Source organism: Vipera berus (assembly GCF_964194415.1).
Source record: "Vipera berus genome assembly, chromosome: 10".
Lineage (NCBI taxonomy): Eukaryota > Metazoa > Chordata > Lepidosauria > Squamata > Viperidae > Vipera > Vipera berus.
The window spans coordinates 18423324-18439976 of NC_138213.1; the positions used below are offsets into that span (position 1 = coordinate 18423324).

Here is a 16653-nt window from a genome sequence, read left to right on the forward strand (position 1 = left end):
ATGAATAGAATAGAATAGAATAGAATAGAATAGAATAGAATAGAATAGAATAGAATAGAATAGAATAGAATAGAATAGAATAGAATAGAATAGAATAGAATAGAATAGAATAGAATAGAATAGAATAGAATCTGGAAAATGAATAGAATAGAATAGAATAGAATAGAATAGAATAGAATAGAATAGAATAGAATAGAATAGAATAGAATAGAATAGAATAGAATAGAATAGAATAGAATAGAACCTTTTAGAGACTGAGTGCCCAAACTGCAACCCAAAACCCACTTATATATCGTTGGGTGCCAGGTGGGTGTGGCCTATTGTGTGGGCGTGGCTGCGGTGGTAACGGCAGACTGGGTGGGACTAAAAAGTTCAATCAATCAATTCCAACTTTGTGAGATCTTTTTTTTTCCCTGCGAGAGGTTGAAATTTGATTGATTGAACTTTTTTTTTTTGCACATGGCAGTGGAGGCCTAAAGCCAGCTGGAGGCCTAGGACTGGGTACGGTGAGCGTGCCCACAGAGAGGGCTCTGCGTGCCACCTGTGGCACACGTGCCATAGGTTCGCCAACATGGACCTATACCATTTCAGACAAGCGACTGTCTAAATAGAGTCAACTTAAGAGTTTGGGTAGATCTTCAACCGCAGCTGGTAAGATGCTACCATTCAGATTAACCCACCTCTATTGTGGATTAAATCTGCTCAGAAGAAACTTTCATATCCACCGCAATCCATTTAGATGGAACTGGAAGTCTAGGACAATCATGCCCCTCCCTCAAAAGACCCCTTCCCAAAAGCTTTCTGCTGGGGTTTTCCTACCTTCTAGGTTTTGTCTCCGAAGGGCTACGGGACATCAACCGAATACCGCCAACGGTGGCTGTTCTTACCAAAATTGGTCGGGCGTTGCTTTCGGTGGTAGCCGTTTTCTTGGTAGCCGTTTTCTTGATTCTTTTGCCAAACTCGGTGTGACGGTAGCTGAGGAAATCTAAGCGGCCTTCAAAATACTCTGCCATCTCTTGGGAAGTTTCTGTACGTTTCTGAAGGCCATCCACCCGTGTCTCGTTGTAGAACTCCATCGTGCGCTCGGTCTCCGGCTCCATGGTCTTGTACATGTGTGCTAGGAAAGCAAAGAGAGGCCCAGGATGGGATCTCCAGTTAGGGAGTGTAGAGAAGAGCTGATGAGATGGATCTCCATCCTTCTTATTTTTTTCCTCCTGGTCTAAACTAGCAACGCCCAAATAATACTGCAGAACTTCTACAGATAGACCAACGGACGCCAGGATGCTCTGGTATTGCACATGGTACATATTGTATACACACTGTACACATTACTGTTTGGAGGACAGATAGTCCTCAAATTACATCCACAATTGAGCCCAAAATTTCAGTTGCTAAGCAGGACAGTTGTTAAGTGAGTTTTGCCCCAATTTACGACTTTTCTTGACACTGTTGTTAAGTTAGTCACCCAGTTGTTAAGTGAATCTGGCTTCCCCATTGACTTTGCTTGTCAGAAGGTCGCAAAAGGGGATCACGTGACCCCAGGACACTCCAACCGTCATAAATATGAGTCAATTGCTAAGCGTCTGAATTTTGATCACGTGTCCCTGGGGATGCTACAATGGTCCTAAGTGTGGAAAATGGTCATAAGCCACTTTTTTTCAGTGCCGATGTAACTTCGAACAGTCACCAAACGAACTGTTGTAAGTCAAGGACTACCTGTGTGAGGTTTCTTTTTATCTAACTTTTTACAAACCATTCAAGGGAGACTGGCAGCAAAAGAAACACATAAATATTGTAATATCTAGGAATGCCATAATGACAAAACCAGACTGCAAATACTGATAGTCCTTGTTTAGCAACCACCTCCGTTCTAGTCCCACCTTAGGCATGAAAAACAGCTGGGTGACTTTGGGCCAATCACCAGGAGACAGTGAGTTCTAGTCCCACCTTACGCATGAAAAACAGGTGGATGCCTTTGGGTCAACCATTGGGAGATGGTGAGTTCTAGTCCTGCCTTAGCCATGAAAGCCAGCTGGGCCAATCACCAGGAGACGGTGAGTTCTAGTCCTGCCTTAAGCACAGAGTCAACTGAGTTGAACTGAATCCATAGCTCAGTTGTCGGCTGCAGTGGCCTTTTGGAAGATAGATAGATAGATAGATAGATAGATAGATAGATAGATAGATAGATAGATAGATAGATAGATAGATAGATAGACAGACAGACAGACAGACAGACAGACAGACAGACAGACAGACAGACAGATGATGGATGACAGATAGATAGATAGATAGATAGATAGATAGATAGATAGATAGATAGATAGACAGACAGACAGACAGACAGACAGACAGACAGACAGACAGATGATGGATGACAGATAGATAGATAGATAGATAGATAGATAGATAGATAGATAGATAGATAGATAGATAGATAGATAGACAGATAGACAGACAGACAGACAGACAGACAGACAGACAGACTGGATGGAATGAATATTGCCCAATCTAGAGACAGTCAGCCAAGAATCAAGGCCTTTGTTGCACCAGATACCTTTCAGTCCCAGGGCATGTCCAGGCAGGAATTGCTCTGCTATGATATTGGTTTGCTTATTTAATTCTCGAATGTCCAACTTGTCTTCACGGTACTTGAACCACTCTTTCACTTCAAGCACCTTGGTACCTGAAGAAGGAGAGAGAAGAAGAACAGCTCGTGGTACGCCCAAGAGGGTTGTGGCCCCCAGAAATGAAAGAAAGAAAGAAAGAAAGAAAGAAAGAAAGAAAGAAAGAAAGAAAGAAAGAAAGAAAGAAAGAAAGAAAGAAAGAAAGAAAGAAAAAAGAAAGAAAGAAGGAAGGAAGGAAGGAAGGAAGGAAGGAAGGAAGGAAGAAAGAAAGAAAGAAAGAAAGAAAGAAAGAAAGAAAGAAAGAAAGAAAGAAAGAAAGAAAGAAAGAAAGAAAGAAAGAATTCCTCTTGAGTGAGGATATTGGTTGGTTGATATTGTTTATTCTGGTGTGGATCCTTTGCCTCTTATGCTTCTACAACCATATATAAGCCTGGTGGTCATATAAATTTAGAAGAAAGTGAGGGAAGGAAAAGAAAAAAAAAGCATGCACACTGGTGGCTGCATGTCTTTCACTGAGGAAACATTTTCAGTTGCTCAAACAAATAAAATGATAAGAATTAATAATAGACTAATAGTATATAGAACATAATGGAGTTGGAAGGGACCTTGCTCAAGCAGGAGGACCTATATACCATCTCAGACAAGTGACTGTCCAGTCTCTTCTTGAAAATTTCCAGTGATGGAGCACCCACGATTTCTGGTGGCAAGCTGTTCCACTGGTTAATTGTCCTCACTGTCAGGAAGTTTCTCCTTAATTCCAGGTTGCTTCTCTCTTTGATCAGTTTCCAACCATTGTTTCTTGTCCTTCCCTCTGGTACTTTGGTGAATAATGTGACCCCCTCTTCTTTGTGGCAGGCCCTCAAATACTGGAATACTGCTATCATGTCACCCCTATTTCTTCTTTTCTTTAGACTACTAGCCAAACCCAAGTCCCGCAGCCGTTCTCCTTATGTTTTAGTCTCCAGGCCTTGGATCATCTTAGTTGCTCTTCTCTGAACTTTTTCCCCAAACTCTCAACATCTTTTTTGTGATATGGTGACCAAAATTGGCTGCAGTATTCCAGGTGTGGTCTTACTAGGGTTTTATAAAGCGGTACTTATACTTCACATGATCTTGATTCTACGCCGCTGTTGTATAATACCCAGGATTGCATTAGCTTTTTTGGCTGCTGCTGCACGTGGCTGGCTCATAGTCAAGTGATCGTCCACTCACAGTTGCTGTTTTTGAGCCAGGTCTCACCCAATCTGTACTTTAATTTTTCCTGCCTAAGTGTAAATCTTTGCTTTTCTCCACATTGAAACTCATTTTGTTGGATAGGGCCCATTGTTCAAGTTTGTCAAGATCTTTTTGGATCCTGAGTTTGTCTTCTGGGGTGTGGGGGGCTACTGTCAGTTTGGTGTCATCTGTATATGACTATGTGACTTTATATTTCTCTGCCCTGAGAGTTTAAGGGAAGGAGGACTTTATATACCATTCTGACAGATTCTATACAGGTAGTCCTTGACTTACAATGGTCCATTTAGTGACTGTTCAAACTTACAGCAGCACTGAAAAAAGTGACTTGTGACCATTTTTTTACACTCATGACCATTGCAGCATCCCCAGGGTCACGTGATCAAAATTCAAAGGCTTGGAAACTGGCATGTACTTATGATGGTTGCAGGGTCCAGGGGTCACATGATCCCCTTTTGAGACCTGCTGACAAGCAAAGTTAATGGGGAAGCCAGATTCACTTAACAACCATGCTACTAACTTAACAACTGCAGTGATTCACTTAGAAACTCTGGCAGGAAAGGTTGTAAAATGGGGCAAAACTCACTTAAGAAGTGTCTCACTTACAGGAAATATGTTGGGCTCAGTTGAGGTCGTGTGTGTGTGTGTGTGTGTGTGTGTGTGTGTGCATGTGTGAGTGTTTGTGTGTGTGTGTGTGTGTGTGTGGCTCTTTTATGGACTTCAACTCCCAGAATTCCTGAGCCAGCCTGGCTCAGCTTGGAAACCTCTCCCTTTCCCCTCAGCATGGCTGGCTCAGGAATTCTGGGAGTTGAAGTCCACCAGTCATAAAGCGGCCTAGGCCAGGGGTAGGCCACCTTGGCTCTTTTATGACTTGTGGACTTCAACTCCCAGAATTCCTGAGCCAGCCTGGCTCAGCTTGGAAACCTCTCCCTTTCCCCTCAGGGTGGCTGGCTCAGGAATTCTGGGAGTTGAAGTCCACCAGTCATAAAAGAGCCAAGTTGGCCTACTCCTGTTTATACAATTGAGTATCAGTCCTGTTTATACAACTGAATATCAGAACCTGGACAGCTCCTAAAGGCACAGACAGCGCTTGTTTCCAGTCATCAGGCGCAAAGGTCCCATAATTCAATTCTTGGTAGAAATTGAACGCCATCTTTATTCTTTTTTCTTTTCCTTCTGTCTTTGCACTTTCTGATCTTTTCCTTTTCCCTGTACTTTCTGTTCTTTTTTTTCTTCTTTCCCCTTCCTCTCTCTCTTCCAAATTTGGTTTAGATCAGCTTTTTAAAAACCTTAATAAAAATTATGAAAGGCAACCGGAGGATTATCCCAAACGCTACATCAACCTGAATGGGGCTCTTCTCCCAAAGGAGAAATTTTCTGACAGTGAGAACAGTCGAGTCATCCCGTGGAGCTCAGCTGTCAGATCCCACTCATGGTTTCAGGAAGGGAAGCCTCAGAGTTAGGGTTAGGGTAGCTGTCGATAATCAGGAAAGAAAGAAATTGTAATCCCATCAGTATCTGGAGAATTTCAGTTTCTTATTCTCACTGTGTATAAAGTTCCTCCAATTTCTGAAGGAACAGAAGTTGCCTTCAGAAGTTGTGGGAGCTTCATCATGGGAAGCTTTCAAGAAGAGACTGGACTGCCATCTGTCAGAAACGTTGTAGTAGGGTCTTCTGCTTGGGTAAGGAGCGGGGGGGTTGGACTAGATGACCTACAAGGTGTTCTGTTCCAGCCTACGACCGGCCCTGTTTGTGTGTCAGAGACAACTCCTTTTTCCTTTTTACAGTCAATAGGCTGGAAAAACTCAACCCAAATTTATTTACAGTTCAAACAAAGAAGCAACAGAATATTTCCTTCAATAAATGAATCAAAATATCAAACAAGAGTCAACAAACAAGAGTTAAACAGAAGTAGCAAGAACAGACCAGGATTCCCTTAGAATGTCTCCAAACGGTTGCCTTCAGCAACCAGCCCCGCCCACGCCTTCCCCTTTTATTATCAGTCCCAAGGCGTGGCTTCTCAATGCCTTCTCCTCCTCTCACTGAGTTGCTTCATTGATTTTCTCCGCTCTGCTCTGCTGGATTGCCTTCTGCTTCTAGCATCTCTGAACAGATTCAGCTGTGACTCTTCTGAGTCTGACACCTGGTACTCACACAGCTGAGCCTCATGAGGAACATGACTGGAGGGGCCAGGCAGAGAGTCCTGCAGTGCATCAGAGACTCCCTCTGACACTGAAGGCTCTCCAAACCCCTCCTCCTCCTCCTCAGATTCATCGGACTCAGCTGCTGGGAGCACAGGCTGACACTGAATCACAACACAAGGTCCCTTCCAACTCTGTTATTCTATTCTATCCTCTCTGGGATCTTCCGTTTTAAATCTACTTACAGTCTGGATCTTCATACAGCGTGAGTCGGGTGACTAGGCCGTTGGCGTTAAGATATGGTGCCCATTTCTCCAACTTGGCATTCTTATACTGAATCAGTTTCTTGCCTTGGGGACAACGAGTCTCAAATTCTAGAGATAAGAGCACAGAAGACTTTGTACAGGGTGAGAATAAGAAAATGAAATTCTCCAAAGATTGATGGAATTACAATTTCTTTCTTTCCTGACTATCAACAGTCTGGTAGTTGACCGATAGTTAACTGCAGATTTTGCCGATCTGTTAGCTACCTGCAGATTGAGCGGCCTTTTGGGTGCCTGACTGACTTGAAATAATTGATGGGCTATGTGGCTGGGTAGCTACTTGCCAGGCTGATTGCATGCATTGACTTCGTATTGAACTTTTCTGATTTACTATAACTATGCTTAACTCTCTTTTAACCCAATCCCTCCTTTGCCTCCAAAATCCTAAATTACTCTGACCCTAACCCTAATCCTGAGCCTTTCTGAGTGGAATCTGATAGCTGAGCTCAACATGATGACTTTCTTCTCAGCTTCTCCTCAGATTTCTAAAGTCTCCTTCTTAATTTGCAGGCAAGCTATCTCAAAGGAGGAGGAGGAGGAGGTGGTAGAGGAAGAGGAAGAGAAGGAGGAGGAGGAGCTAGTTATGTGCGCCCTGCAATAATAGGCTATTTGTTACAAACTGACCCTTTCTGAGATGGTTAGATAATATTGCTATCATTTCCTCACCAAGCTTGCCTACTGAAGACAGGTCAAGATGTGGGGGGGGAACCCCAAGAATACCTTTGGGAGATACATGGATCTGTTCCACCCAAGATGCAGGCATGTCAAAACTCTTCGATTCTTCCTCCTTCATCTACCAGGGTGCAATAAATAAAGCTGTGAGAATGCTCATCTACCAAGGTCCATGTGATCTAACTCCTGCTCTGCATCTGACAGTCTAAATTATCTTTCCAAACAAAAATCCTTGCTTTATTTTTAGAAGTTTTCTACTGAGCATTGGTAGGCTACCTTTACGGCAATAAGGCCAGACGGAAGAAAGAGCGACGGACCTTGCATTTTGCCCTTGACTGAACAATTGATGAAGACATCGGTGCAAGATTTAGTTTTAGAGTTGCTTATATATTGCTTACATTTATGCTGCATTGTTCTTATATATCATATATCTGGACCAGAATCCATTTGGACTAAGATATTGCATGGATTCCATAAGCAAAAATTACAAATGTGAAAAAGTTACCTTTCATATGCTCCTTAGTCAATTTTAGTGTATTATGTGAGTACAGTTGTCAAGACTGACTCACTCGTTCACCTACATTGTTCCTTCACTCGCTCGCAACATGACAATAACAGGGAGGATGGAATGTGTGTGTGGGGGGGATGGTATACAAGCATCCGTCGGCTTGCTGGCCTTTCAAGGACACACCGAGCAGATGTCCCAGCATGGCTGACTGTTTCCCACAACAATATGGGCAGAAATGATTGGTGGACATTATGGACTGTGGGTGGCCCGTAGGGGAAGGGGGGAATTAAGTACGCTTGCTTTTGTACGGGAAACCTAGAGCTGGTTTTGCTTCTTCTGTGCCAATGTGGTTTTTCAGTAAAGTTTGATACTCTTGGTAAAATAATGTCTCAGGAGTTCCTTTTTCTGGATTTGCCAACTGAACAGTTGACATTGTGATCTGATTTACATCTGCACTGCACACTTTAACACACAACTTTAATACTTGGTGTTAAGAAACCCTGAGTATTCCTGCTTCTACCTCCGCCAAATTACCAACCATATCATCCTGCCAAAGTTTGGCGGAGCCGGTCCAAGGAGGCTGATCTGTTTTTCAGCCCTATTAATATCTTGAACCCGGAACAGAAAGTTTTCTCAGGAATTGTTCATATTTTTTGCAACAGCCATCAGTCTGGGGTTGTCTGCAGACAGCACCTTTCAGTTCCGGATTTGCACAAGACATGATTTGTCCCAGAGAGCTGAGTTCACACACAAAAAAGCCACAAGAAACTAATCAACCCTAAGCAATATACTAAAGTAAGGATTGATTGATTGAATGTAAAACAAATTGTGCAATGTACAGATTGAGGATCTGTGCATTGCACGAACCACAAAGAGGGCTGAGAAATAGATCCTTCACATCCTAGACATAATCTATTTCAACTTCTTCCATCATGACCCCATTATAGGACATTGGACGTCAAAACAACATTATCCTCCTGTGCCATCACTCTGCGGAACAACTAATTCCCACAGGATCATCTTAAGCCTAAAGATATTTACCCATGTAGTAGACCTTATTGCTATTATCTTTCTCATCTTCTCATCTCGCTCTCATCTTCTCATCTTTCTTACTAGCTTCTCCTATAGTATCTATGATTTATCACTTGTTGCTCTATATTATGATTAATGATTTAATTCTGATTTATGATCTATGACCCATCACTTTGTTGTTCTATGTACACTGAGAGCTTATGCACTGGAGACAATTTCCTTGTGTTTACAATCATACTTGGCCAATAAAGAATTCTATTCTGTTCTGTTCTGTTCTGTTCTGTTCTGTCCCGTCCCATCCCGTCCCGTCCCGTCCCGTCCCATCCCATCCCATCCCATCCCATATTCTGTTCTGTTCTGTTCTGTTCTGTCCCATCCCATATTCTATTCTATTCTATTCTATTCTATTCTATTCTATTCTATTCTATTCTATTCTATTCTATTCTATTCTATTCTATTCTATTCTATTCTATTCTATTCTATTCTATTCTATTCTATTCTATTCGTCTAGTCTAGTCTAGTCTAGTCTATTCTACTCTCCTCTATTCTCTCTTCTCTCTTCTATTCTATTCTATTCTATTCTATTCTATTCTATTCTATTCTATTCTATTCTATTCTATTCTATTCTATTCTATTCTATTCTATTCTATTCTACTCTACTCTACTCTACTCTACTCTACTCTACTCTACTCTACTCTACTCTACTCTACTCCCCTCCCCTCCATTCCATTCCATTCCATTCCATTCCATTCCATTCTATTCTATTCTATTCTATCCTACCCTACCCTACCCTACCTTACCCTACCCTATTCTATCCCTATTCCATTCTTTGACATTATATAAAAAACTTTATAAAGTTTATTAAGAAAAACTGACTGAATAAACTTAGTATGATGTGTGCAGACAGCAATTAGTTTTGTAAGTGATCTGGGTGACTGGATTGCACAGACTCAGCAGCCAAACAGTTGATACTGGGGGTCACGTGTGGTCAGCTCAAGCCTTACCAAATCTTCCATATCATCTTCACCCAGATCCTCCTCCTCCTCCATTTCTGGCAGGGACAAGAGAGGTTTGTCAGTGCTGGGAAGCATGAATTCCCACCTCACAGGGTCCCCGAGATCAAACTGAAGATCCTAGAAAATCAACAGATCCGAGTGAATTCTCTGTGGGCAGCTTGCCCCTTGGGACCAGATTCAAAGGCGGGATCTCTGTCCTCATCCAAAAGGTTCTTCATGTAAAATTGGGGTCTGCAAGGCTCGGCCACCCCCCTGTGTCCTGTCCTTTGCAACAGAACCTCTGGAGTAGCTTCTCAGTAGACGGAGAAGGAGAAGCTGAAAAGGAGTAACTTCTGGAATTTGGCTTACGTGCTAGACTTGGTCTAAACAGGGACAATTTAGCAGGAATTTCTAGGGCGGGGTGGGGCTTCCTTGAAATCGGAAACCTGAGCTTGTGTGAGCTCCAGGGATAAAGCGCCTACAACACGAAGTTGTGGGTGCTCCGTCACGGGAGGTTTTTAAGAAGAGACTGGACAGCCACTTGTCTGGAATGTCTCCAGCTTGAGCAGGGGGTTGGACTAGAAGACCCTCAAGGTCTCTTCCAACTCTGTTATTCAGTTAACTCTGTAATTCAGCTTGAAACCGCAAGGTTCAGCACCAAATGTTTAAGAGGCCAGCTCCTGGAATTGAAGGAAAAGACACAAAATGAGTCCTTTTGTCAGCGGTACGTTCCCTCTTGCACCTCACATTTTTTGACCATGACTACTTTAGAGCAGAGGCCCCCAACCTTTGGGCACCAGGGACCGGTTCCATGGAGAGAGGTTTTTCCATGGACCGGAGGGTGTGTGGTGCTGCCTGCATCCTGTGGATGGGACTTTTCTTGTTTGCGCGGACCAGTTGCTGGCATGCCGTGGCCCAGTATTGGTCCACAAACTGGGGGTTGGGGACCCCTAGTTTAGAGGAGTGAATCATACACACTTTAAACCCTGGTTAACTAAATGTGATGACAGGGTCAGATACGCTCATCACACAATGCCTCGCATACTCTTGAAAACACAAGTAGTCCTCGACTTACAACAGTTCATTTAGGGACCATTCGAAGTTGCAACGGCACTGAGAAAAATGACTTTTGACCATTTTTCACAGTTACGTCCTTTGCAGCAGCTCCACGCTCATGTGATCAAGATTCGGATGTTTGGCAACTGGCTCACATTTATGACAATTGCAGGGCTCCAATGCAAGTTCAGTAAGCACCAAGGACCCTCTGGATCAAAAGATTTCACAGCACCACATGAGTTTCCTTCAATCCTTACCAAAAGAAAATATTAACCACAAGTTTGAGAACTTAAACATCTGCAATAAATGTCAAAAAAGGTGATTAAAACTTTGATTTTAGAAAATAACAAATGGGCTGAGGATCCAAGTAAATACGAAATAAGATTTTGGAACTATGTATAAAGAATCCTTCCCATGGGAATTTGTTTTTTGAGTTTTCTTTTTTTAAAAAAATAAATAAATAGTAGAATAAGACTTTAAAAATTGGATACTAGAGGGAACTAGAAGAACTAAATATTATCATTAAAGAAGACAGCTCAAGCTCAACTTACAAATACAGAATGAAGCAAAATATCCTAACATTGGACACAGTGATATTGTTGAACAATGGACCCATGAGTTAATTTTAATAGTACTATGTAAAAAGGTAAAGGTAAAAGGTTCCCCCACACACGCGTGCTAGCCGTTTCCAACTCTAGGGGCCAGTGCTCATCTCCGTTTCAAAGCCGAAGAGCCAGCGCTTGTCCGAGGACGTCTCCGTGGTCACGTGGCCGGCATGACTAGACGCCAAAGGCGCACGGAACGCTGTTACCTTCCCACCGGAGTGGTCCCTATTTTTCTACTTGCCTTTTTACGTGCTTTCGAACTGCTAGGTTGGCAGAAGCTGGGACGAGTAACAGGCGCTCACTCTGCTATGCGGCACTCGGGATTCGACCCACCAAACTGCCGACCTTCTGATCGACAAGCTCAGCGTCCTAACCCACTGAGCCACCACGTCCCTTATAGTACTATGTAGTATGTTTTAAAAAAAATGTTATGGAAAAAGGAAACAAGTTTTATGTGAGAAGATCGAGTTGAAAGTAGATTTAAAAATGACAGGTTCCACACAATTGCATGGAAAAAGATGTTACTGTAAAATGGACATACGAAAGAAAGTTGTTTGATATCTTAATAATTGAAAGAGATATGCAAATAACAAATAAAGAGAGTGACCTGGGTAAAATATATTATTATCACTGGCAATCTTTTATGGACCTTTGCTGATATGAGGACTGAATTAATGAAGCTTTTTGGATTTGTTTATAGATAAGAGATGGGATATAGAAAGGAGAGATCATATGTTGTATTTTAAGAAAATGTGGTAAGTTATGAAAATAATTTATGCTTGTTGTGATGAAGGGGAAGTTACTCTTTGCTATATTCTTATTTTTCCTTTCTTTTCCCTTCCTCTATTTTCTTTCTTTTTTAAAATTTTTAAATTTTTCAGTTTACATTAGTTTTTGTTGCTGCAATTGTAATTTTCAATAATGTTACCATATTAATATGCCATCAAATGATGAAATTGTTAATCTAATTATTAAACTACAAACAAAATTATTAATTAATTGTTAAAGGGCAGGACAAGAAGTAGCATACAGAAGATTGTTAAAGAGAGATCCATCCTGCAACTACGAAGAAATTTCCTGATAGTGAGAACAATTAATCAGTTTAACAGCTAGCCTCCAGAAGTTGTAGATGCTCCATCACTGGAGATCTTCAAGAAGAGACTGGACAGCTGTTAATCCAGAATGGTAGTGTCTTGTGGGAAGAATTTATAAATTTTATAAACTGTGTTAGAAATACTGTATAGGGAATCTTACGTTAACTGATACAGTTCTCTACAAAATTCCTAATTTACAGCCTCCAAAATCCTTTAAAACTACACAAACATCAGAATTAATTAAACACATATTTCAAATTGCAAACACACACAAGCCAACACACACAACTCAATTAACACAGTGTAAACATAATTGAGGCCTTTGAACTATGGTGCTGGAGAAGATTCCTGCAAGTCCCTTGGACTGCAAAGTGATCAAACCGGTCAGTCCTAGAGGAGATCAACCCTGACTGCTCTTTAGAAGGCCAGATCCTGAAGCTAAAACTCAAATACTTTGGCCATCTAATGAGAAGGAAGGACTCACTGGAGAAGAGCCTCATGCTGGGAAAGGTTGAGGGCAATAGAAGAAAGGGACGACAGAGAATGAGGTGGCTGGATGGAGTCACTGAAGCAGGAGGCGTGAGCTTAAACGGACTCCAGAAGATGGTAGAGGACAGGAAGGCCTGGAGGAACGTGGTCCATGGGATCACGATGGGTCGGACATGACTTCGCAACTAACAACAACAAAAACATAATTATAATGCTAACAGTTCAAAGGAAGAGACTGAATCCACATCACTTGATTTAATCAACCCCTTCTCTGGGGTCCGCATGTACACTTGCCCACACCTCTCAAGTGTCATCCTAGAACAGACATGTCAAACAGAAGGCCCAGGGGCCAGATCCGGCCTGCAAAGTGGTTTCATGTGGCCCACAAAGCCATCCTGAAAACAGTGAGGGAACGGCCCCCGCTGCCTTGACCCCGACCCAGGCCGGCCGGGAGCCCATGTACAATTTTGTGGTGGTCATCCATGCTGAAACGCATTCAGTCTTAGCTCCACAAGGCCGTCTGGAAACAGCGAGGGACCATCCCCTGCCGCATTGGCATTGCCCCCTGGGCGCATGCTTGGGAGGTATCACCCTTTCTGAGGAATGAAGAAATGCACCATCACCTGGAAGTGGCCAGCACATGGCCCTGCCTACTTCTGGCAGGCTAGGGGCTGGGCAGCGTTGCGCTTCTCTTCAGATTCATGCCACCCGGCTCAGCCTCTCGGTGCTGTGAAGAGAGCGCCCCTCTGCCTGCCAAAACCAGGCAGGCTGGGGGCTGGGCAGCATTGGGCAGGTAACACTGACTCTCACACTGCTCATGGCATCCCCTCCCCCAGAGCCCACCAAGCCGGATATGTGAAGTAGGCGAGGGCCATGTGCTGGCCACATCCAGGCGATGGTGCATTTCTTCATTCCTTACGAAGGATGACACTTCCCCAGCTGCGTTTCTTGCCTGTTTTTCTCCCTCCCTCATCTCAAATATTTTCCCACCACTCTAAGGAAGGAAGGAAGGAAGGAAGGAAGGAAGGAAGGAAGGAAGGAAGGAAGGAAGGAAGGAAGGAAGGAAGGAAGGAAGGAAGGAAGGAGAGGGAGGGTGTGAGGGAAGTCCTGCCTTAGTCCTTCCCTGCTGCCCTTTCACCATCCCCTTGCCCCCTCCTCTTGGCCTATCCTGGGGGGTCTCCCATCCTATTGCTAAGGAAGCTTTGAATACAAAGCTAGGTCTCCTTACATGGAGAGGGAGTGGGCCTCCCTCTTGACTTTGCCCTCATACCCATCATGAGCAACCTGGCTAAGGAGAGCAAGCACAGCAGCAGCAGCCTTGAAGAGCAGGTAAATGCAGCTGGGCGCCCCCTTGGGGAAGTGGGGCTGGGCTTGGTGCCACGGGTGCTTGAGGACTGGGCTGGGCATTTGACCTCCGCGCCACGGTCCAACCCTCCCCCCCGGGCATGGCCTGAGAGGAACAGTGAGGCTCCTCCAGTGGACCATGCCTTGGCACTTGCCCCAGTCCCATCTCCTTCTGCCAGAGACCCTCAGATCTGTCCCACTCCTGCCCAGGCCCCCACTGGCACCCTTGACATGAATGATGTAGAGCTGGCCATGCTCACCCAGTAGGCTCCTCCCCCCATGGCCACACCCACCCAGCCCCTCCGAGGACAACCGCGATGCTGATGCGTCCCTCAATGAAATTGAGCTTGACACTCCTGTACTAGAATCAGCATGCAGACACTTCTACAACCAGGACCAGCTCCCTTATAAAACAATGCCGCTGTACCCATTTTCTCTGCAGCTGCCCCCAAAGAGCCTTAGTGGAGCAGTGGGCTAATGCCTCCTTAACTAACACCAGCTGCCTGCCATTAGTGCAGGTTCGAGTCCCACCAGGCTCAAGGTTGACTCAGCCTTCCATCCTTCCGAGGTAGGTAAAATGGGGACCCAGATTGTTGGGGGCAATTAAGCTGACTTTGTAATAATGCCGCTTGGGGTGTGTGTGAAAGCCCTAATAAGCAGGCATATACATAGAATGAAGGCTACTGCTAAGCTTGTAAGCCGCCCTGAGTCTTCGGAGAAGGGCGGGATATAAATGGAATTTTAAAAAAAAAGCAAACCTCTTTGCTTTGGGGAATAAATATTTCTCCTTTCCTCCCAGTGTCTGCACGTCACTTTTATTTATTCTTGCACAATTCCAGCTCAAGTTAAAAGCGCAAATTATTCTTCTGACAGTCTCCTGCCTTCAACAGGGAACTGGACTAGAAGGCCTCCAAGATCCCTTCCAGCCTTATAATTCGGTGTTCTAGGTTCTACGGGTTGAAATTAAAAAGAAACTTGAGATTCCTCCGAGTAGGAAGGCCCGGCCAGACTCTTACCTTGCAACCATTCCAGCAATCCTGCATGTTGATCCAATAATTCCGATGGTTCCACAGACACTCAATACCCAGGAAGTGATCATCAGCAGGGCTGTAACTTTTTCCAGTAAACGGGTCAATAAAAAAACTTTCAGGCACTTCCCGCTTGCCAGAGAGAACGAGCACCCAGGCGTGGACCCGGAGACCCAGCAGACGGTCCGGCTTCGGCATCTCCGCCAGCTGCAGCAGAGAGAGATGGGGGGAAGTGGCAGGAGCTCTCTTAGCAAGTTCCAAGCCACAGAATGCTTGTTCTTCACCAAAGGTCTTTCCATGATCTGAAAATACAGGTAGTCCTTGACTTATGACCACAGTTTCACAACCAGGATTTCAATAGAATAGAATAGAATAGAATAGAATAGAATAGAATAGAATAGAATAGAATAGAATAGAATAGAATAGAATAGAATAGAATAGAATAGAATAGAATAGAATAGAACAGAATAGAACAGAATAGAATAGAATTTGGAAAATAGAATAGAATTTGGAGAATAGAATAGAATAGAATAGAATAGAATAGAATAGAATAGAATAGAATAGAATAGAATAGAATAGAATAGAATAGAATAGAATAGAATAGAATTTGGAAAATAGAATAGAATAGAATAGAATAGAATAGAATAGAATAGAATAGAATAGAATAGAATAGAATAGAATAGAATAGAATAGAATAGAATTTGGAAAATAGAATAGAATTTGGAGAATAGAATAGAATAGAATAGAATAGAATAGAATAGAATAGAATAGAATAGAATAGAATAGAATAGAATAGAATAGAATAGAATAGAATAGAATTTGGAAAATAGAATAGAATAGAATAGAATAGAATAGAATAGAATAGAATAGAATAGAATAGAATAGAATAGAATAGAATAGAATAGAATAGAATAGAATTTGGAAAATAGAATAGAATTTGGAAAAGAATAGAATAGAATAGAATAGAATAGAATAGAATAGAATAGAATAGAATAGAATAGAATAGAATAGAATAGAATAGAATAGAATAGAATAGAATAGAATAGAACACACATGGTTGTAAATCAAGGATTACCTGTAACGACAGATGAAAATTTGCATATTGTGGCTTCTGGTAGCTATGAACTATTAATCCAGGAGAAAAGAGATTGGTGGCCTTTTGAGGTGATTTGCTTGGTCCGTGATCATCTCTAGTGGCTAGTATATTAAAATTAACCGGTCAAAATCTCGCAGATTCCAGCCAAATCCCATGGAAATCCTGACATTCCACCTGATCTTGCAAAGTTATGGAGTTCTCCACTAGACTCCAGTGAGAGATGTCACAAAACCTTTTAAAAAAAAGACTTAAAAGAAGCACCGTGCATCCTTGGGCAATGGTGTCCAGTGGTCAAACTCCTTGAAGCTGGCCAAGATCAAGGTAGCAGGTCTTCTGGAAGGTCTTATTAGTGCTAATTGGGGGGGGGGGGGAAACGCAGAAGCAAAGAAACCAAGGCAGAAATTTCCCATCCT

The 16653-nt window shown here is 42.9% G+C and overlaps 1 protein-coding gene across 1 annotated transcript in view; it reads right to left on the reverse strand.

The window, feature by feature from the left end:
• The window catches only part of DRC7 (dynein regulatory complex subunit 7), a gene marked incomplete at its 5' end in the record, with an annotated part of 40645 nt that overhangs the window by 11860 nt on the left and 12132 nt on the right, over positions 1-16653 (reverse strand). The window contains 6 exons of the mRNA XM_081335892.1: positions 888-1117; positions 2555-2683; positions 6244-6372; positions 7042-7114; positions 9538-9666; positions 15133-15351. Coding sequence (XP_081192018.1) covers positions 888-1117; positions 2555-2683; positions 6244-6372; positions 7042-7114; positions 9538-9666; positions 15133-15351 — 909 coding nt within the window. The remainder of the gene's footprint in view (positions 1-887; positions 1118-2554; positions 2684-6243; positions 6373-7041; positions 7115-9537; positions 9667-15132; positions 15352-16653) is intronic.